Source organism: Argiope bruennichi, chromosome 8, assembly GCF_947563725.1.
Source record: "Argiope bruennichi chromosome 8, qqArgBrue1.1, whole genome shotgun sequence".
NCBI classification, from domain to species: Eukaryota; Metazoa; Arthropoda; class Arachnida; order Araneae; family Araneidae; genus Argiope; species Argiope bruennichi.
In genome coordinates, this window is record NC_079158.1 from 116244543 (window position 1) to 116269022 (window position 24480).

At 29.1% G+C, this 24480-nt stretch overlaps 1 protein-coding gene across 4 annotated transcripts in view; it reads right to left on the bottom strand.

Moving 5' to 3' along the window:
* LOC129981340 (cytochrome P450 4V2-like) overlaps positions 1-23846 on the bottom strand; it is a 64810-nt gene extending 40964 nt beyond the window's left edge. The window contains exons 1-2 of one of the 4 annotated variants that reach the window (XM_056092137.1): positions 23477-23846; positions 19933-20044 (exon numbers count right to left, since the gene is read on the bottom strand). In XM_056092137.1, the coding sequence (XP_055948112.1) occupies positions 19933-20022 (90 nt within the window). In that variant the 5' untranslated portion in view covers positions 20023-20044; positions 23477-23846. Of the gene's footprint in view, positions 1-118; positions 610-19932; positions 20045-23476 lie in introns of those variants that run through there. The other 3 variants (XM_056092136.1, XM_056092138.1, XM_056092135.1) reach the window with 3 other exon arrangements.
* Positions 23847-24480: the final 634 nt, after the last annotated feature.

The window sequence follows — 24480 nt, forward strand, 5'->3', positions numbered from 1 at the left end:
AATAGATAATATAGGCAGTAGAAAATCTAAAACAGATCTTTTAACTTTACTTCTTATTAAAAAGAACTTTTTAATAAAACTAAACATGGAAATTTGCTCAAAGAATTTTTTTACTTACTCTCTTGAAACATATTACTTCTGGGTGGAGCATAGGACACGATGAAATCCTTCACATCTCCAAGAATATTGAAAAATCCTGGTGTTTTCCCTGGCATACGTTTCGAACACTCCTTTCTCCATAAGGAGTATCTAAAAATCACTGCACAAACGAAAGCCAAAATGAATGCAGTTAACATAAGCAACATTTTCCGCTTACTTGCACTAAGTATTTTTTGTACTTAAAAATATATATTAATATTTTAACACCAAAAATAATATTTAATCCGTTTTCTACATTTTTATTATGAAAATATTTCAACAGTTAATATATATGCAATCTGAAATGTTATCTTCAGATCGCCAGACAGATGGGAAATAGAGAATGTCTCATTGGGTGTCTCTTTATCAGTTCTTTCGACACTCTTAACTGCTATCTCAATTGGGTTTGACGGAAATAATTGTTAAATTTTGAAATAGGTTGAATTTTGCAAAAACAGATTATTGTTTTTTCAGATAAAACAAATTTTCAATGACAAAAAATTTCATTATGCATTTGTCTTTCCTTTTCAAACGGAAGACTTATAACTTTCCCTAAGCATATAAGTTAACTCTTACAATATGTGAATAGTAAGGAAAAATGTATCTATTATTTAATTATAAAGGAAAATTCAGTGCGGTTAAGTTAAATTGCGCAAATAATAGTTTTAATATTTTACAGACGAGCACGTTCCAAAGCATAATCTGTTGCAAATTGCATTTTTTTTTTTACATTTAGTTTGATTGTATATATATAGACAAGATAAACTTGTGAGCTACTAAATGAAAAAAACCGAAATGCATGGTGGAAAAATCGTTTGGAAGTGCATATTGCTGAAATTAAAGCTGCCAAATTGGGTACATAATTAATTTTTGGACAACATTTTCCTCAGTACTCTCAGTTTTAACCTTTTGTGTAAATTCTCATACATGTGCGGCATCGTTGGCTCGAAGCACATTCAGTGGTGAATATAGGAAGAAATTCCATTGAAGAGCCATGAGTCATGAATTATAACGTGAGCCATTGTCATGAGAGTGTTTGCGAATATTCCTGTTATGAATCCTGTTTTTTTATAAGAAGTTTAGAATCAAATACAAACGAAAATCTAAAAACACTCTAATTTTATATTTAAATTAAATTATAGAACAAAATTAAGGTTTCACTATCTGAGAATGAATTTAAACCTTATAATATCAAAAAATATATTTTATACTAAGACTAGAATACTTCAAATAAAATAAATATGATGTTGTGATAATGCAAATATTATGGAAGAGCCGTCTGTGCCTGTCAAACAATTCGCCAGAATTAATAGTTCTTAATGACTTCCTCTGGAAAATATTTTTTAGCTTCCCATTTTGAAAGTCATATAACTCACACAACTGTAGAAATCTTATGCCGTTCTGTTTATTGCACAATTCACTCTCCTAAATTTCTACCATTACCCTTAAATTTTAGCTTAAGCAAAAATAATCAACTAGAATTTTTTAAATTTTTGTTAAAATCAATTTTTATTTCTTAAAAATATGGCTACAAAAAAGAAAAACATCGAGATTTTAAACCTTATGTGCATTAATATATATATATATATATATATATATATATATATATATATATATATATATACAGTACTGTGCAAATTAATTGGGAAAAACAGATTTTTTAAAAAAAATGTTCCTTTCTCAGGGATTTTCTGCCTCAAACCATTTTCAACTTCATTTTCTTAGAACGTGTGACTGCCTTTGATTAGTCTAAACCGGTTTGACCACGTGATCATGACATGTCTAAAATTTTTCCCTTCAGTTGCTGTAAAAAGTAGTCGCTTCTGTGAATTGTCTCCTTCTGACGTATATTAAAAAAATGGATATTTCTCCCAGGAAAAGGACTAGAATTATTACCCTTAGTCAGCATACCTTTATGGATGTGAGGGATATTGCTTCAGTAATTGGAGTTGGAAAATGAAGTGTTTCTAGAATTATTAATCAGCAAAAGAAGTTTGGGGCAGTGTCTCCAAAATGAAAGATTAAATGTGGACGCAAACGCAAGACAGACAAATTTCTTGTACGAAATAGTACAATTCATCCTTACAAAACAAGTAGAGATCTTCAGAGAGAATTATTAGCTACTGGTGTGAGCGTGGATTCATCCGCAGTTCGATGAAGGCTTAGTGAAGCTGGGAGATTTGCAAGAAAACCATTAGAAAATCAGTCAGTTATCAGGTATTAACACCTGCAATGAAGAAAAAACATTTGGATTTGGATAGGAAATATCAATCCTGGACTGTACAAGATTGGAAGAAGGTTGTATTCAGCGACAAAACCCATTTTCTTGTGCAAGGGTTTCGACCAAGATTTGTCAGGCGCAGTGGTGGAGAACCCATCAGGGAACAACATCTTATTCACACAGTTAAGCACCCTTTGAAAGAGATGTTTTACGGTTATTTTACTTCTGAAAGTCCTGGCAGCTTAGTACTAGTTGAAGGGATGATGAACTCTAAACAATACATTTCTATAATAGAAAGTAAAATTGTGCCTATGATGCAAACGTTCGCTGGTAGTGTTGGTATCTTTCAACAAAATCTTGCTCCTTGCTAACAACGAATTTTTTTTTTTCAAAAACAGAAAATAACGGTTTTAAATTGGCCTGGTAATTTTCCTGATGTAAATCCTATCGAAAATTTGTAGAGCATTGTAAAGATACATCTGAGTAAAATTAACTGCTCAACTAAGAAAACAATGATTGAGAATGCTATAAAAGTTTGGTTTCGTGATGACGAGATCAAAAATGTATGTTCTAATTTAGTGAAATCCATGACAATTCGTGCACAGGATTTCATTCAAGCTAGAGGAGGACATATTTTGTATTAGATTGCTATACTGTGCATGTAAGTTAACCTATACTAATTAAACAACATTTGTGAACATTTTTGTATTTGTCCCAATTAATTTTCACAGTACTGTATATATATATATATATATATATATATATATATATATATATATATATATATATATATATATATATATATATATATATATATATATATAGTATAATATATATATACAAAAGTATTAAAATCAAGTTAATAGGAAAATTAAATAAACCAAAAAAAATAATAAAAGATTTTTGTGGTTATTTTTTTCTTATTTGTTGTTTTGTATTGTCCTTGCTGTTAAAATGGTATATCTCTTAGGCCTAATTTCAGGGGATTTTCGGGTCACGAGGAATCATTATTAGACCTTTTGTCTGCATTCCCTCACAGAAAAAAAACCCTTTTTTTTTAATCCCTGCCTGAGGGTGACCCTTAAAAAAGACTTGAGGCCGGATTTTTTTTTTTTTTTTTGGTTTATTTGATTTTCCTGTTAACTTGATTTTAATATTTTTGTATCAATTCATCTGTGTTTTAGAAGTAGCTGCATTTTCTCTCTCTAAATACTATGAAGTTTTCCTGTTCCGTTTTTTGGTTTTAGTTTGAATAAGAAATAATTTTTAATTGCGATTCCGAAACTATTTCGTTCCGTTTTCATTTTGATTTCGTTTTCAAAATATTTCTTACTTTAAATTAGTTATATATATATATATATTCATCGCTTTTATTCCAAATGTAACCAAGTTATCATGCACAAATTATAAACATTATCACAACTTTAATGATTCTGAACCATTTCTACTTTTGCTTCAAGATGGATCATCTTGGCACTTGGTTCCATTTTCTCTAGATGTTCATTTATTAGTGTAAAAGTAATGAGTTACATATGACGAGTTTTGATTTCATAACCATGAAACGTACAATATTTGAAATATATATCAAGCATATTTTACCAAATGTAACTAATAGGAATAAACATATTTTAAAGACTTAAATTTCCCAAATTTTTTAATTTAAAATTGAAATGCATTGCCTTTCTCTAAATGGAAGTAACAGGGTAGGTATTTAACTATTTTCAAAGCAGTTACGGTTTACGATTAAAAAGATATCCTACGTATAACCATACACTAAACCAAACAATGTCATCATTTATTGACAAAGCTATTCAAAAAACCGATTATAAAGTTAAAACCTCAGCAAATTGATTCTGATATGAAACTAGTCTGTTTTATCATATAAGTTCAGAATGCTTATTGATAAGAAGTTCTACAATCTAAATTCATTACTTCTACATTATGACCATTGAAGTGAGCAATTTTCATGTATTTTACATGTATATCATTTTTATGTATTTATACATTTGAAGTGGATAATTTTCATGCATTTCATTTTTATGGATTTATATATTTGAAGTGGATAAATTCGATGTATTTTACATGTATTTCAATTTCAAGTATTTTACATGTATTTATTTTTCAAGTATTCATATATTTAAAAATTATATTTAAAATATATTTAAAAAATTTTAAATTCATTACTTGAGGCTCAGTAATTCTTAGAGGATAACTTCATTCAAATTATGGAGCGCGGAATTTTAAGGTCAGTCTCAACCTATTTTCTTAATCTCTATTTTAAAATTTCTACCCTTTAAACAAAATTAGTTACTGAAATTGTTTCTAAGGATTTATATGAAAAGATCTTAAAAGAGAAGTTTTTCTTTTATTTCAGTCTTTCATTATTTGCTTTCTTTTATTTTGATTCTGTTTTATGCTATTTACTAGCCGTCAATGGCTAACATAAATTTTCCTGGAATATTAGTTCTATTGGATTTAATTTCATTTACTAATACTTTGTGAATATCTTGAAAATGGTTCTAAATAAAATTAGTTACTTATATTCTTTCAAATGACTGATATAAAAATTTTTACAAGATAAGAATTACTCTTATCTTTCATTATTGACTTTCTCTTATTTTAATCCTATTTTATATCATTTATGAGCCGCCATTGGCTAAAATTTTTTTCTTCTTCACATTGGTTCTGTTCTTTCTCATTTCATCACATTTTTTTAATGCTTATCTTAGAATTTATTGTTCATTATGAAATTTATTTAAACTTCAAATTGATGTAGAGATTTTATTTGGTTTGACGTTGTTCCTCTCTTGTATACATCTATCCAATGACTGCTCTTCATTTCAGAAATTAGCAGTGCTAAAAAATATGTTTATTAAGAAACTAAATTTTAAAGAATGCTATTTGACCCATAAGTAAACAAAATTCTGAAACTTCAAAGCCAGATACGAAGTTCGTTATTACCAAGCATTATCTATCTCATTTATTAAATGTTTTACAAAATTTTCGTGCTATATTTTTATTTCTTAGGACAGTGTCGTAAATTATTTATCATCATCAATCCATGTATGAACTCCGCCATTATGCGACAGGGAAACAAAATAATACATTATTTGTACTGAATTTTTTTGCACCATCATTAATCCCTGTATTAGTTCTGCCTTAAAGTGACAGGAAAAAAATAATGCATTATTTTCATATCATTATTTTTTACTTTTTAGGAAAGTGATGAAAATTTTTACATCATTTATCCACCTATTAACTCCACCATAAAATAGCTGCAAAGCAAAATAATGCATTATATGCTCTGCAATATTTTTTAGGACAGTGGTGTAAATTATTTACACCATCATTAATCCAAGTATTAGCTACGCCAAAAAGTGACAAGGAAACAAATATTACATTATTTATACTACATTATATTTTAATTTTTAGGACATTTAGTAAATTATTTACATCATCATTAATCCATATATCCATTATGACGAAAAGTGACAAAGAAACAAAATAATGCATTTTTTGCATTGCATAATTATTTTTAATTTTGGGGGAAATGACGTAAATTGCTTACACCATCATTAATCTATGTATTAGCTGCACAAAAAGTGACAAGGAAACGAAATTATGCGTTATTTGCATTATATTATTTTATTTTTTATATTTGCATTATATTATTTTATTTTTTTATATTTGCATTATATCATTTTTTTTTAATTTTTAGTATAGTTTTTCTTTTTTATTACAGTTATATTATTTACACCATCAGTTATCCATGTACTTAATCTTTCATAAAGGGGCAAGAAAATAAATTGTCGCTTTATTTGCATTATAATTACTTTATCTATCGTATTAGAATAAATTTGGAAGTGAAACTAGTATGAAGTTCCCTTTCTTGAAGCGTTTTGAAGAAATCTGGCATGGATAAACTTGCATCCTCTTTTGTGACCCTGTACCCAGTTTTTTTGTGAAATGAAATTTGTGAAGCAATCTTCAAATCATAACGTTTTGAAGATCTGCAAAGTTTTTCACTTTTCCATGCCATAAATAATAATAATAGATCTCATTTTATAAAAATTTTCATTTGAACAATATTTAAAAAATTCAATATTTACCATTGTTTCGAAGAATGACCTCATATAAAAGGAAAATGAATCACTATTAATAATGAAGATGAATTTGTGTGTGTATGTGTTTTGGCTCACTACAGTCCAGTCTGTTTGACATACATCTATCAAATTTATCACATCTTTGAAAGTGAGAATGAGCAACTAGAAGCACTTTTATAAAGTTAATTATAATTTATTAATTAAAAATAAATGGAATTGTGCAGTTTTTCTGCGATAACTTCCGAAAATACAACCACATAGATATGAATTTTTACTATTTAAAAATTTTAAAAATTGTCTTAATTACAAAAAATTAAGCATTTTTGAAATTAATTTTTACTAGATTTTGTGTTTCAAATAAAAAATAACAAGAACACGAAGAAAACTGTAAATGTAATAAACACTATCAAAACTAAGATACCCAAAAAAGAATTTCCGAAATATAATAATTAAATTCATTCAATAAAAGCGCCATTTGTTATTTGAAAAGATTTCGAATGTTTACCAAAAAAATAACGCTTATCAACCAAATTCTGTAATTTATGATACATTTCTTTGTCATAAGTATAAATCACCTGGGGTGTACCTGAAAATGAGAATCAACCACCACTCTGGAAACGGGTGGTTGGTTCTCACCGCCTGCTGGGTACAAAAATAGTGTCGGTTTCGTTACCTCTTGTCGATGACAAGAAGGATTGTTACATATGGGAAAGATTGTACCGTGGCTGGTGATGGCCTTCAGGACTCAACCATAGTTCCTACCAATACCGTAGTGGTGATCCGGCCATTATAACTTTTCTAATTGACTTCGGATCGGGCGGAATTGCCTCTTCTGGTTATCAAAAACAAGATTAAGGAGAATGCATGTATTTTATTAAGAATAATAAGGAATATTTTAAACCTTCAGTTTATTATAATGGAGAAGATGCACCATGTTTATGTAAAGAAAGATAGTACTGAAATTGAAAAAAATTTATTTAAGAAAAAGAAGGAAAATATAAAGATATAAATTCTATATTGGATCTTAATAAAATTCACTATATTAGAACTCATAAAATGTCATATATGTGAGAATGAATTTCTACGAGAACATAATAAAGTAATTGATTACGGTCATTTAATAGGAAAATAAAGAAGTCCAGTTCATAATAATACTAATTTGGAATATAAAATTCCAAATTTTATCTTTACTATCATGTATAATTTATTTGAATATGATGCTGATTTGTTTATGAAAGAACTTATGTTTTATAATTTTAGATTAGATGTTATTCCTAACATTGAAGAAAAATATACATCTTTTTGTAAAACATTCGGAAATTATTTAACATTAAGTTTATAGATTCGATTACATTTATATTTACATTATAGATGATTTATCAAAAAAATTTAAGAAAATTGCTTGATATTATTTTTTTAAATTGAAAAATATGCACTAAAGAAAGACAATTAAAATAGAGTAAATATTTTAAATCTATGTGTAAAAAAAACTAGAAAACATTTATGTAGAGACAAATTAGATTTAATAGCAAAGAAAAGTAGTAATTATCCTTCAGATTATATAGATTCCGAAGAAAAGTATAAGGAAATCAAATTAGCACCTCAATAAAAGACATTTATAATAGTTAATTGGATTAGATATATTTGATCACGATTAAAAATATGCTCAAAATGTGTGGGGATATGTTTATATTAAAACTTCAGTTCTTTCTTGATTTCACGTTAAAACAGCTATTCTAATGTTAGCAGATATATTTAATATTTTGAAATATCTGTTAAAAATTGCACAAATTAAATCCTGTTTAATATTTCACAATTCGTTAACTATGTTGGCGTACAGTTCTAAAAAAATGAATATGGCTTTAATGTTAAAAATTGTATAAGATGCGAAACATTCGAGTACCGTAACACATATACAAAAGCATATATAAAAAAGAATGTGATAAAAATGACGAATTTATTTAGTATGAAGGAATTTAGGATTTATTAACGGAATTATTTATGTCTACTTAATGTATTTATATGCTAATAACTTATGCGTTTGGTCTGAGAGTCAATATCTACGTTATGAGTGGTTTAGTAGGGTAGAAGAATTAAATAATAATTATGTATTAAACATTTAATTAAATATTTACAGATAATTCAGAAAATGGTCGTATGTTAGAAATTGTTTTAGAGAATCCAAAGGAAACACATGATTATCATACTGATTTACCTTTAGTTCTAAAAAGAAAAACATACGACAGTTTTAAGGGGGAAAAAAAGAACAATTTGCTATGATAAATACAAACTTCCCGATCTAAACCATACGGAGAGACTAAATGATCGACGCTGCAACAGAAATGACGTAAGTTATATTTGAATCCAAAGCGTCTTAATTATCCATTGTACAATCCCTCTCGTAGGAGGTACGTCTCGTTCTTGATAGAAGGTAGGCCATCCAAATTTTTATACCCATCAGGGTGGCGAGAACCAACTACCACACCAGAAGCTTTTAATCCCCCATCTGACATGCCCCTCAGACAAATTTATATGAAAAACTCAATTAAGTCGCATAATATAAAACTTTTAAACAGTATTTAGAAATGGTACTAAAAATAACAAAAGTGCATAGAGAATTCAAACAATCAGATTGGTTTAAAAGTATGAGGGTGTATATATATTTTTTAATCAATCGAAATATATGAAAATACCTCGGCTTATGTTGAGAAGGATAGTAAAAAATAACAAAAATTAAATTTTTCATACCGCCCTCATAGAGAAAAAGTTCCAGTGTATAAAATAATTTTGTTATATTTATATTATTATAAATCTGTAATTTTGCTCCCCGGCACGAATAGTGTCATCGTGGGAAAAACCGTTAAAACCATTGTAAGATCTGTCCTGTGCGTGCTGAGCTTGGCGACCATTTGGCGACTTGGCAATGAATTTGGAGAAAAAATGGATAATGCTGGAAAGTTCAAGAATTTTCACTATCCATCCAGTAGGAACCGAGATACACCCAGATACGCCATGATTGGTCTGGAAGATTCTAGCTACGCCACCCGGTACTATAAAAGACATGCACTCTCAAGCTGTGGAAGTCGTGTGTCAGAGTAGTCGGAGTCGCAGACAAGTAAAAAGATTAGAGGATTAGACAGCAAGCAAGCTGTTGAACTAGTGATTAAATGCGCTGCATTATTACGATTGATTAGCGGTATTTGTAGAAAAAATTTTGTAACATTTGGTGTCAGAAGTGGGGTTAGTTGGATTTTCCTATGTATGCCTTGGACCAGAAGAATGGATGAAAAATTCGCACAGTTGCTTGCCATCATGGCAGAGATGAAGAAAGGACAAGATGAATTGAAAGCCGGGTTTCAAGAAATAAAGAATGAACTAAAGAAAGAATTATTAGAAGATAAAGGTAACAAAATCGAAGATGTCCAAGATATCACAAAAGAAATTGAAGGAAACGGCTAGAACCAAGTGGAAGAAGAAAAGACCGAAGACCGAATTGAGACCGGTGTCACTGAGGAGGAACTTAGCCATCCCGAGGATGAACCAAAGTTCGATAAGGAGATGCACAAACTGGGAGACTGTCAAATAATTGCAGAGCTGAAACAGTCTTCTCCGAATGAATCCCCTGAAGTGGAATCGAAAGAGCAGAGACTTGTTGATGGAGAAGATGAACTCTCTTTGGACGGGTCTGTTAGTGCCGACCCATGCTCGATGCCTATGGATGCAGGAGTTGATGCGACCCTCTTTGGATTGGATTCCTCTCAAAGGTTGACGGGACAATCCCTTTGTAAGCCTCTTAGCTTCTCCTTGCATAATGATACGGAAGAAGACTACGTGACTGGAATTGCTGACCCCTGTAATCTCGGCCTCGATTTCCTTCAAGAATTCGGCTTTACTGTGGATTTGCAAAGGGGCGTGATTCAAATAGAAGCCGAAGAACCTCCTGCGTATCTGGTCAAGCTACGTCGTTTCAAAAGAACCCTTCCAGCAAAGGCTGATGAGCTCTTTAGAAGATACTGTGTTGAGAGCTGTGGACAGTTCTCGAGTGTCGAGAATAAGCCGGGAATAGTTGGAAATACTCCCGTAAAAACTTTGAAGACGAAGGCGAATTCCTGGCTTTCCAGTGGACTCCGGAAGACATTATTGGACCATCCTGACATTCCGTTGGTTCGATGGAGGAAGTTCAAAGTGACCAACCGACCATCCTGGCTAGAATTCGTTCCGGTGAACTCTGCTGCGATACGGTGTTTGGCTCCATGGAATATCTTACATTTCATGAAGAGAATTCAAGTCTGGATGTATAATCCGAAGTGACAAAGAGGTCTGAATCAAAATCATTGAGAAGATTCGGATGGAACTTTAGTCGCTGCCAAATTAGTAAATGATGTCATCTTCGAAAGTGTGGAAATTGCCTAAAGCATCATCATCATTACATCATTCGGAATCCTAACCCAGCTGTTGGAATGAAGTGAGACTGCCGGGCCGTCAGTCTTTGAAGAGGAGAGCAATGTTACAAATCTGTAATTTTGCTACAGGGCACGAATAGTGTCATCGTGGGAAAAACCGTTAAAATCATTGTAAGATTTGTCCTGTGCGTGCTGAGCCTGGCGTCCATTTGGCGACTTAGCGATGACTTTGGCGACAAAATGGATAATACTGGAAAGTTCGAGAAGTTTCACGATCCATCCAATAGGAACCGAGATACACCCAGATACGCCCTGACTGGTCTCGAAGATTCTAGCTCCGCCTCCCGGTACTATAAAAGACAGTCACTCTCAAGCTGTAGAAGTCGTATGTGAGAGTAGTCGGATTAGAGGATTAGACAGCAAACAAGCTGTTGAACTAGCGATTAAATGCGCTGCATTATTAAGACTGATTGGCGGTATTTGTAGAAAAAAAACTTTGTAACAATATATACATATACAAAATTTTATACTTCTATCTGTAAAACATGCCCAGATATTAAAAAACCAAGTTATCTACTTATATCATTTATTATAGTGCGGTTCTAATGCGAATCTATTACGGAATTCTATCCTTATGAGCATGAAACATGCAAAAGTAATTTAAAATATTTCATTGATAATAGTTGTAAATTGTAAAAATAGTATTATATTTGTATCTCTCAGAATATGTTAGTTTAAGAATGACAATTAAATATATGCTTACAGAAAACTTTTTTTTAATAAAGCGAATTCCTCCTAAACTTCATTTTATTCTTTAATAAACACGTTAATTTGAAAACATATATTTGAGAAGTATCAACATTTTTATAACTTAATAACTAAAACTATTAAAAAAATCTTATATTTAGTTGAAAATGCTATTTAATTTTAGGCATGCGGTGGCCTAGTGATATGGGACCGGAGGGTCTCATATTCGAGACCCGATTCCATAGAAGAACCGTGTAAGCAAGTCTGGTGCACGTTAACTCCATCGGGATCAAACGTCCTCCCACTGGTGAGGTACGGAAGTTAGGTGAAGGCTTGCCAACTAAACGGGGATAAAAATTACGAGGTCCGTCCCAAAATAACCCTAATCATGCTGTAAAATGGGATGTTAATATGACTGAGCTTAACAGCTATTTAACTTCATCAAATTGAACATTTAAGCTACAACCATGGGTACAAATATTGTTTTCTTGGAATTTCAATTTGTCAGAATTCTGTCATTAACAGATATCATTTGCAAAATCATACTTCAAATATTCCACATCAGTTTCTAACATGATGATGGAAATGTATCAATTATAACTGAAAACTATTAATCAAAATAGCCTACATGTCCGGAATTTTGACACTAATTTAAATTAAGTATCAGATACTATTAATTTTATAAATTAAAAATAGTGTTTGTTGTACAATATATGATAAAAATTGCCTTGATATTTAAGAAAATGCCCCAAAAATTATTTCAAATGAGAAAAATAATAACAATACTGCATGAAATATAAATACAAATACTGATCTAATTTATTGTTCAAATTAGAGATAGGTGTTACATAAACAATTTAAGGTCGTAAATATAAAGTTTTCCTTTGGTTTTCTTTATGTAGTCGAAATCTAATCAGTGCTACTTTCTGATCGTTCTATGCCTTATCCTAAATCGAATAGGGTGAGATGGACAGAGAGTGATAGATGCTAACATCTGCACTTTGTCCCTCGTATCTAGAGATTCTATGGAGAAGTTTCTAAAAAGTGAAGAGATGATGACCTTCAGTTCTATCTTTGCAAACGTTTTGCCTAAAATAAAAGTATACTTAATATAACTCTGCAAATATATTGATGGCAAACTTTTGAAAATTTGCTACAGAGATCAGATTATAAGAAAAAAATGAGAGGAAAATTATTAGTTTCAACAAACATTTATATCTTAAAGCCATAGATTTGATATTTTTTTTCACTTTCTGTTATACTTAGTATAGAGAAAATATAATAATAGTGGAAAACATCAAACTCGAGATTCTAATAAAGTGTTGAACCTCCCTGGACCACATTTTTTTGGAAAATGTTCGTCTGTCTGTGATAAAGATAATTCAAAATCTCTTTGAGCTAGACAGTTGAAATTTGGTATACGGTCTTTACGCCAAATCTGTAGTTTTCTATCAAATTGTGAGCAAAATCAGTTCAGATTGAGTCCGTCTGTATGGCTGTTCGTATATAAGTTAACACGATCATTATAAATCAATGTCAGCTGGATAGATGAAATTCGGTACACTATAGATTAAACATCTACAGTGTAGACATCTGTCAAATTTTAAGCCTAATCCAACTACGGTCGGATTATCTGTCGACTCTGTGCTTTCAGAAACATGTAAACTCAATAATTCAAACATGTATTCACTGAAATAATATATAAAATTTGATTTTGTGACTGCAAGTGCAGATTCGTGTCAAGTTTTTGTTTCAATCGGTTCAGAAAAGCGAATCTAAAACTCAGATTCGAATCTTGGATATTATTAATATATATCAGCAATGAATCGCCGATTAACCCGTCAAGGATGACTCGATAGATTAAATAAAACTGCTAAATTCATTCTAAAAATTAATATTTTTTAACTATTATACACCAGTGCTCCATGAGAGTGCTCTCTGGTTTCACAAATTTCTTACAGACTTTCGCGAAAGTTTTTAAAAGATCCCTCCGGCTGGTTTTATTTTAAAACTTGCAAAATTCAGAATAAACCTAGAATTCCAAATACGCATGCTAATGTATAAAACTGGATTACTAATTTAATATGAAATAGGCACAACTTGCAAGAAAACATAGCATTCTGATGTCATGGTACATGTTAAGTGAAAGCACTGTAAGTAATATTCACAGCTGACTTTCTCGTGAGATTGTGACTTCATGTAACTCATCTCTTTGTGTCTGCTCACAAATTTTTCAGATTAAAAGTAGCAAAAGAAGTATTAAAATATACTCAAAATTATTATATACTTGCCGCATTAGCTGAAAATTGCTGAATTTTAAAACTTTGAACAGTTATTAAAATCATATTTTTAAAAAATGCATAGTATTTTAAAAGAATTGGATTATGCATAAATTAAATTATTGGAAACGTAATGAAGCATTCATACCGAGTCTTTATTAAAATTTTATACATCTAGAAATAAAATTTTTTCGAAGATCTTTAGCTCTTACGTAAAGTGATTCATGTTTTCCATCCTTACCTATACAATTCCTTGAACCAGCAGAGAAAGGAATGTAAGCATATTCTGGGATTTTGTGTATGTTTGTGGAAGAAAATCGCTCTGGATTGAACCTTTCAGGACCAGGAAAAACTTCCTCGTCTCTATGCAAGAAGTACGGCAGAATGATACAAGCAGATAATTCTGGTAAAGTGTGCCCACCTGAAAAATTAAAATTGCTGTAAATTAATACATTTGATTTCACTTTCCAGCAGATTCTACCTCTGTTCCAATTTGAAAGGTAACATATATCCTAGATATGTTATATGAAATATAAATTTTCAAAATTTTACCTATAAAATTAAATTGTTGAAGGTTAATTTGTTAAAAATTAATAAGCTAGATTTTTATATAGTTTCTCTCTCGTAAACGTAATATAGAGAAAGTATAATAACCGTAAAAAAAATCGAACTTGAAAAACTTTTGACGAATTTTTATGTTTTATATCTCCTTCAGTTCGAAAATAATAATTTTAGAAAATGTCCGTCTGTCTCTCTGTCTGTGATAAATAAAATGGAAAAATACTTTGAGCTAGTCAGATGAAATTTGATATATACACGAAATTTGAAAATCAAATTGTGTAAAAAACTTGTTCAGAGGATGCCCAGATATTATTATATCCAACTTTTCGTATAATATTACCACGATAATCGTAAAACGAATTGGGCAAGTTGGATAAAATTCGGTACGTAGATTTAGCATCTATATTATAAATACCTCTCAAATTTTGAACCAAATACAATAATGGATCGACTGAACGTGGATCTGTGCTTTCATAAATATTTAAAAGAAATAATTCAAAAACACAATAGCTTAAAAATACCAAATTCGGTATGGACATTTGTGATCACCAGTGCAATTTTCTTTCAATCGGTTGAGAAAAACATGTCTGAAACACAAATTTGATTTTTGAATAATATTAAAACATGCCGGGAATAATTCGCCAAATAATTTGCCAAGTATGAAATGATAAATACAGTAAAAAAACTAAATATATACCAAAAGTGAATCCAACGTTACCAAGGTAAACGTTGTATGCCAATGCCCTGTATTGCGTTCTCTGTCATGACAAATTCATTGGAGAGTATGAGAAAAAATTTTTTTGAAGACGACACCCACTGTTGATTTTATTTAAGAATAAATACAAATGATGTAATCATAAAATTCAAATATATATATATATATATACAAACGTATTAGAAATATATATATATATATATATATATATATATATATATATATATATATATATATATACACAAACGTATTAGAATCAAGTTAATAGGAAAATCAAATAAAAATTTAACCAAAAAAATTATAAAAAAATATGAAAAAGAATCCGGCCTGAAGACTTTTTCAATTATCACCCTCAGGCAGAGATTCAAAGAAAGGCATTTTTTCTGTGAGGAAATGCAGACATTTGTCTAATAATAATTCCTCGTGACCCGAAAATCCCCTGAAATTATGCCCAAGAGATGTACCATTTTAACAGAAAGGAAAATACAAAACAACAATTTAGAAGAAAATAACCACTACAAAGTAAAAATACAATAACAAAAATAACAATAAAAACAAAAAATAGCACTAAAGGAAAAAACGAAAAGGCCAGAACATACCATCAACAGTCAAGGAAATTTTAAGCTATCGATTGTGATTCCCGCTTTTTAAAAAACTAACAGTAAATTATGTAAACAGATGAAAGGAAAGTTCTATTTTTATTTAAGCCATAGGATTAATCCCAAACCATACCTTGTTTAATTAAAAAATTGAAATTACAGTAATTTCTAGGAAATTCATTTTTAATTAAATTTTTAAGGAGGTTGTTTGATGCTTCAATATAGGAATTTTTATTATTTCAAACCCTTTTGATCCTGTTAACTTGTGAGAAAATTAGATTTTTGAAAATTTTAGAGTTTAGATTGGAATGGTAGTTACATTGTTTTGTTATTTTAAAGTTGAAATCATCCCTTTTATCGTATATACCAACTATTGTTTTATCATTAGCAATTTCGGTTTTAAAATCCAGAAAGGTAGCCTCAAGTTGATTTTTATTTGTATCTGTTAGAATTAAATCTTTTGGATAGCAATTAGTAATATTATTAGTATTGTCGAAGTTAATCAAAAGTAGGTCATCAATATATCTCCACCCGTTAATTAAATTATATTTAATTATTTTTTTCTCATAGTAACGTAGGAAAATATTAGCTAAAGCACTTGAGAAAGCTGTTCCCATTGGAATGCCCTTGACTTGTTTATAAAAATTAATACCATTAAAAACGTAATTTTCAGTAATATTAAAATTACATAACTCAAGCCAGTTATTTTTAGGAATGATATTTTCATTTAAATATTCGTCATATATAAAAGTGCAGACCTTTATTAATTTTTCATGAGGTAGATTAGTATATAAATTTTCGAAATCATAAGTATTAAGTTTATTAATGTTGTTATCTTTAAGAAAATCCAGTACTTCTTTGTTACTAGAAATAATAAAGTTGTCTTCAGTTTTTATTTTGTCCGGGATAATTTTTAAGTATTTAAAGAAATGTTTGCCCGTATAGTAATTATAACTGCCAATGCTACAGGTCACGAATCTGAATTTTAAAGGATTTTTATGAAATTTAACTGTTGGGAATAAATAAGGATAGTTAAGAGAGCAAGTCTTAGATTCGGTTTGTTTTGTTTTTTGCGAAACCTAGCATTCTTTTATCTAATTCCTTTTTCCCGGTGTTCTTTAACATATAAGTTGCATTAGAGTTATATTCATTAATTAAAAGTTCTTTATTAATAATATTCTTATTCTTAAAAGTTCTTATTAATAATATTTACAAATTAAACAGAAATTATTTGCTGATTTATCTATTACTGTAATAACAAATTTTTCTTTTAAATTTTTTATTTCGTTTTTCAAAGTTTTACTAAAATAAATCCCACGTTCTTTAGATCTGTCAAAATCAGTATTCATTTTTATTTTAATTTCCTTTAAAATTATCACTTTCCATTCCCCGAAACCTTCCGCAGGCCAATGGTATTTTCTAGATAATTTAACAATAAAAACATCCAAATCATTACCAATAGAAATCAAAATTTTGTTATGGTTTATTTTTTCTCTTAATCTAAATTTTGTTCCTCTTCCCATCAAATCTTTTAAAGAGTTGGATTCAATAATTTTTAAATTACCTGTAATAATATGACCTTTATCAACATCTATAAAATCTTTATAGTTTTCTTTGTTACAGTAACAATCTGTTTTATTTATTTTATCTAAACTTTTGCTGTAGTAATTATAATTACAAATTTTTTTCTTTAAAGTTGAAGTGTAACTAAACGCTATTGAAACATTTGTTTTATTTGATAGAGGAAAAAATATATTATTATTATGTATGATTTTGGGTAATTTTAGATATTCGAAGTAAATATCCAAGAATTTAATCACACAGAATTCTTTGTAAACATTATTTTTATTATTAAAAAGTAAATCGTTTTTTCCAATGTTAAGTTTAAATTTAATAAGATCTGGAATAATACATTTTGTGTACGAATTTTTAAACTCTAATTCCCCGAATTTATTATTTAAAAACCATTTAATTTTATTATTTCTACGACCAAAAATGTATTTCCTAATTTTGTGAATACTTTCACTATTGTGTTCCAGATTACAGTAATTTTGAAATTCCTCAAATATAATTTGAAAATTGCCACCTTTCCCTTTACCTCTTTTAAATCTTTTAGAAAAATTATCTTTATTTAGAAAATATTTAAATATGTTAAATTTGTTATAAATGCAATTATTGTTTAAATCTGCATAACCTTCCCCATTTAATTTACTATTAAGACCATAAAGAAATAAAGTTTTCATGTTGCAAATATAAATGTTTTCCAAATCTAATATTTTGTTTAATTTGTTAATATTGTCTTCTAGAATGTAGATATTAATATTGTTAAAGTTATGGTTTTGAAAATGCTCTAGTTCAAAGTCAGTGGTCCTATTTTTAATGAAGTTTTTTATATCTGATCTGTGGTTGTCAATTCTTAAATTAAGCTCGGTGCTAGTTTGGCCAATATATTTTAAATTACATTCTGAACAATTAAGGAGATAAATCAAGTTTTTGTTTTTACAGAATATTTGTAATTTTGAGTTTTCATTATTGATATGTTCCTTATCTGCTAATGGACATGTCTTACACTTCCCGTTTCCACAAATTTTATATTTTTTTGTATTTTTAAGATTTTTTTAAACAAAACAATTCTGCCAGTAATTTTTTCTACGTGAATGCTCCTGACACAAAGCTATCCAGAGTGCCCCTTGGTAGAGCGCGCGACGGGCCATGCGCTATGATAAATTCGTTATTAACTTCTTGCATGGTTTAATTTATTTATTAAAATGAAAATATATCTCCCAGGAGCCAAAAAACATGGAATTCTCAAAAAAGAAAATTCAGGAAAATGATCTGAAAATTCTTAAATTTTATTAGACAATATATTAAAAAATATTAAAAAACCTTTTGAAAAACCCTTTAAAAACTATTAAAAATATTTTTAAATTTGCAGTTCGTGGAAAAGCGCACCTGCAGCTTAATTCCAAAGAAATGCAAGAACAAGTAACCAATCTAAAGTAAGAATAGTTTGAAAACGAAACAACAAAACAGTTTCGAAATAGCAATTAAAAATTATTACCTATTCAAACTAAAACCGGAAAAGGAAAGAAACTTCATAGTATATATATATATATATATATATATATATATATATATATATATATATATATATATATATATATATATATATATATATATATATATATATATATATATATATATATATATATATATATATATATATATATATATATATATATATATATATATATATATATATATATATATATATGTATATATACATATATATATATAGAGAGAGAGAGAGAGAGAGTCATAAAAGAATCGTCTTGGTATAATAACATGCTTTATGCGTTATTACGAGAGCATTTTAGCATCACCTAGTAGCAAACTGACGAATTTACTGACATGAGGTTATATATATTTATACTTAAGCGTACATACAAAAAAATCATCTACATTAAACCAATTTCAGAACCTCATAGAAATAATTTGAATTTGAATACTTTATTATTATTATAAATGTTTTCTTTATATGTTGATGGAGGCTATTTCAATGCTATTTTACATTTTCTTTTAAAGCTGAAACGGCTATTAACAAAAATGGAGAGAAATGAAGTCTTAAGAAAATGATTAATCAATTCCTTAAAAATATTACATTGATTCAAGACTTTTGGTTTTTAAACTGTTAAATTATTAATATCATATAGCATTTTCAATAGTTCATTCATATTTTAACATACTAGTATAACATCACATAACATTTCTCTAATAAAGAGTAAAATCCATCCGGCGGGGGGGGGGGGATTTTTGATACTTTGATTTGAAGGATTAATTATCTAAATAGTTAATATTTATTCTTCAGATCGTGAAATATATTTACGCATTTGAAAAATACGTCATAATTCTCAGGCATGCATTTTGAGAAATTTATGGTGTTAACTTTATTTACATTTTATTCATGTTTTATTTAGTTAGATACATTTATTATTTAATTTTTGAGTTCTTTGCATTTGTTATTGTTCAACTCTGAAAGGCGTTGATGAATGAATCTTGGCTTACGTAAAATAAATTTAATGTGATTTTTTTCCAACAACATTTTTTTCTTAGCAATGATATTTTTTAATTCTATAAAAAAATGTTCAAATATAAATCATACTAACTTTTACTGCCTCGGATCTAACAATATCATCAAAGGCTCGTAAATTATCCACAAACAAAATAATTGCTTTTTCCCAAACTCTTCTGTTCATTTTCTTGACATGTCAAAGAATTCTAGAAAAAAAATCATATATCTGTATATTTAACATACTTTCAATTTTCCTTTGCTTTCGACTATTATATTCATTTTGTATACAGCTATGACATCTGCTTTGATGACAGCTATGACATCTGCCATATTTAGTTAGCCCTCTTGTAAGCACCGATTCAAGCGAAATTCTAGTTTTACTTATTTTTATTTCCCCAAATTTTGGCAAAAATGTTCCAAAAAAATTTTACACTTGAGAACTTACACGGTTTGAAATTTGACATATTTTTCTTAGAAGGGGCAGTTTTAGAATATCTGTAATCACGATCTACGTGCGTGCGCAGTATAAATTTGAATTAAATGAAATTGGTGCTGACAAATCTGTCACAAAATGTCTTTCATTATTTTAACGAAAAATGCTTAATTCATATTTATTCCAAAAATATGTAAAAAAATTGTAAAAATGAAATGAAAAACTTATTTAAAATTGTCAAGAAAATTTTAAGTACTTTAGCATTATGAAATTCATTCACGCTTTTCGCCTTCTTTTTATTAGTGTTAAATCTCAGAATGAATAAAACCATTGCATTTGCATAACTTAAAGAAAAACTTTAATGATATATTTTTATATATCCCTAATGAAAAATGCATTTAGAAAACCATCTCTGTGTAAACGAAAGCAGATTTGTGTTCTATGTCTTTTCTTTCAGTCAAAGGCATTAAAATTATGAGTAAATTAAACATGAAAGCATTTGTCCCAACTTTCCTTATAGAAATTGCAGAATCTTAACTCTTTTTCAATTTCAGTTAACGTGATTTTAACTCTTTTTTCTGAATTGCGCACACATTTTTACTTTCTGCAATGGGCATCGTTTCGATATTTTTGGAAGACAATGGAACATAAAGGACATTTGAGTCTGTACTATGAAGTTTTAAAATATTTTATTCTTTACTTTATTCTTCTTTATTATCCTCGATGAATTTTATAGTATCACCTTTTTTATATTCTTTGTGCAACGATCTTTACTTCCGGACTACCAGATGGGGATCCTCTTCGCGAGTAGAGTCATTGTGTCTAGTCATTAGTTGTATCCAGACAAAGAACTACATGTGTCTGTTTTATCGTTTCAGGGAAATCCATCGTATATTCAACTGGGAAGAACATCAAAACATCCAGAAGTTAAGCTTCTCTTTTCATTATGAATGGATTCCTCACATCAATCAACAGCAATGTTATTAGCGGTGAATTGAAGATAATTAACGTATGTTCGGGAAGGCTCAGTTACAAAGATGAATCATTAATAGATATCCCCACGAATGACTGAAGACTATTGAGGAAGCATTGTTGAATGGCTTTTGGATGATAAGGACCTCAAGTGCACCAATGAGAAATTGAGAGGCGGAGATTTGACGGAAATAAAGTGCGGCATTTTTTGAAGAGGATAAAAAGAGCAGTCGATGGAAGAAGTCAGAGAGATGTGAGTGTTCGAAGGTGTTCCTGATCTTGTGTGAAGCACCATGTGATTCAGGCTTCTGTGCTAAGATCCACCCGATAAAGATCGGTGGATTTCTAGAGTTATATTTGGCTTAGTCGTTTGATCTAAAAGCCTGGTAACTTTATTTTTGTTGCTTATTATTCGAATTGACCGAGAAACCATTTCATAATTTCAACTGTTGTGTGAATAATATTTACCTAAATGAGAACAAGTTGTTTTTGTGTGTATATATAATGCTGTAAATAAAGTTTTATTACTCTACTTTCTTATTATTCGGTCAGGATCAAGACATTATACTGTCTATTAAATAATAGCGGTTAATTTCATCAGTTTTTAAAAGAATAGAAGCAGTTTAAAGCTAATTTCCAATATAAGTTAGGTTCAAAAAATAAAGAATAGCTGTTCTTTTATTTTTATTTTTGCTAATTAACCCTTTGCGGCTCAATGTTCCACTACATGGAACACCTAACTTCGGTCGCTTATAAAATCGTTGAATTCAACTATAATAGGAAAAAAATATGCTTAAGAATCGCTTTTAACTTTCTTTTTTAATAATAAAAACAATTTAAATCAAGCTGATCCATTTTCCAGATGGCAAACAAAATTTTGGAGCTCGACCAATTTTGAGATAGAAAAAAAAAAAAAAAAAAAAAAAACATCGTTTTTTTTAAATATTGACGCATGCGTAATCTGATAGTCTCGTGATTGTTTCAAATCGGTTTAAACTGGTTAATAATTTAAATTAATTAAGACAATGCGTAAGAATTTAGGGAATTAATAATTTGGATATCAAGTTGTAACTTTAGTTGGCGATAAATCGCCAAGTGTGACAACTTTTTGCATTATTTTATAATAACCCGAAAAGCGAAATAGTGATGCATCAAAAGCGGTAAATCGCCAACTTGTTGCGTACACATTTTGAGGTTTCAAAAACCTCAAACCAAAATAACATCATGTTCTCGCATGATAGTTAAATTGAATAAACTTTTATAAGTTTGAGGCTTATTTTGTAGAAATATTTTTGAACTGCTTTATTTTCTAAATTTCAAACGCCAAAAACAATTTTCCAAAAAACAATATTCCAAAGTACTTTAGATCATGAAATGATAGATCTTAAAGCTAAGTTATTTTAATAACCTTATTCTTGTTAAATTTATCCTGAAATTAGCTAGTGTAAGGCTGTGAACCTTCCTAATGTCATCTATATGTTACGGTCAATGTGAAAATCGGTCCATATTAGCACTAACCGGACAGTATTAATACTCAGAAATTTCTGCGACATATTTTGGTAATTGAAAAAATGTGGTTCTAACATAGGATACATTCTTTGATCGTTACGTTAATTTTTTTTTAACTTTATGTTCATTATTTTATTTTTTAATACCTATCTAAAGGTCTTTTTCAAGATATTTATGCCAGTGGCCTAACAGGATAAACTTCATACCCTTTTCTGATCAAAATATAAAAATATGAAAAGTCCAAAAACTATGTAATTTTGCTTAAATTTATTATATATATAATTTAAAAAAGTCTCAAAAGCATTGTTGTCTGTATATAATATAGTTACTATATGATTAAGGATAAGAATAAAATAACGTTATAAGATGCAGATCTAAAACAACATCTTTTCGCAGATTTTCCGAACAGAAGTTTTAATCTTATTTGATATTTTTTTTTTATATTTAATGCATGAACATTTCATGATATATTAGCCAATATAAAGAAGGATTTCATTTCTTCTTCAACTTGATTTTCAAAAAGGAAGATTCAAATTCAAAATATTTTACACTCTGTCATTTAATTTCAGAATGTCTGTTTTAGATCGGAGCAGAAAACGTCTCTAAAATAGATCATATAGGCAGTAGAAAATCTAAAACAGATCTTTTAACTTTACTTCTTATTAAAAGGAACTTTTTAATAAAACTAAACATGGAAATTTGCTCAAAGAATTTTTTTACTTACTCTCTTGAAACATATTACTTCCGGGTGGAGCATAGGACGCGATGAAATCCTTCACATCTCCAAGAATATTGAAAAATCCTGGTGTTTTCCCTGGCATACGTTTCGAACACTCCTTTCTCCATAAGGAGTATCTAAAAATCACTGCACAAATCCAAACCAAAATGAATGCAAGTAACATAAACCACATTTACCGCTTACACTAAATATTTATTGCACTTAAAAATATATATTAATATTATAATACCAAAAATAATACTTAATCAGTTTTCTACATTTTTATTATGAAAATATTTCACCAGTTAATATACATATTCAAATCTGAAATGCTATCTACTGATCGCCAAACAGATATAAATAGAGAATGACTCCATGGGTGTCTCTTTATCAGTTGTTTCGAAAATTTAACTGCTATCTCAAGTCAAAAAAATATGTTTATTTCTATTCTTACAGCAACCTGCTGAATACTTGTAGAAATGTTATTTTTTTTAAAAATTTAGTTTACATTAAGCGATAACCTAATCTTTTGACTTAAACTTTTATCAATGTGATGACAACAGGTTGATTAAGTTTTATTTTTTCTCGTGCACGCGTTTTTTTTTTCTCTTGCAGATTAAATTTTATATTTATTTTGTGTAAAATAAGTATTTTCAAAATATGTGTAAAATATTTTTTTCAAAACTTAATTAAAAATAGGAATTTAATTTATATATTAAAAATTATCAGCCTTGAAAAGATAGCTTTTTCTGATTTAAGATAATGTTTTTCCACTTCTAGTATTTTCGGATGTTATATAATGCCAAAATTTCGATGAACTAAAAATCAAAATTTAGAAAATTCGCTTCGAGTTGCACATGCCTATCCTTCAAAGTATGTATGTTCCAAGTTTGGTAGCTCTAAAACAATCTAGCCCGTAGAGCGCTAAAACAGACACACGAAAATACATTTATACTTATTACAAGATAAGGCTAGCCACCTTTGACAGCTATCTGATTTACAGGAGTAGT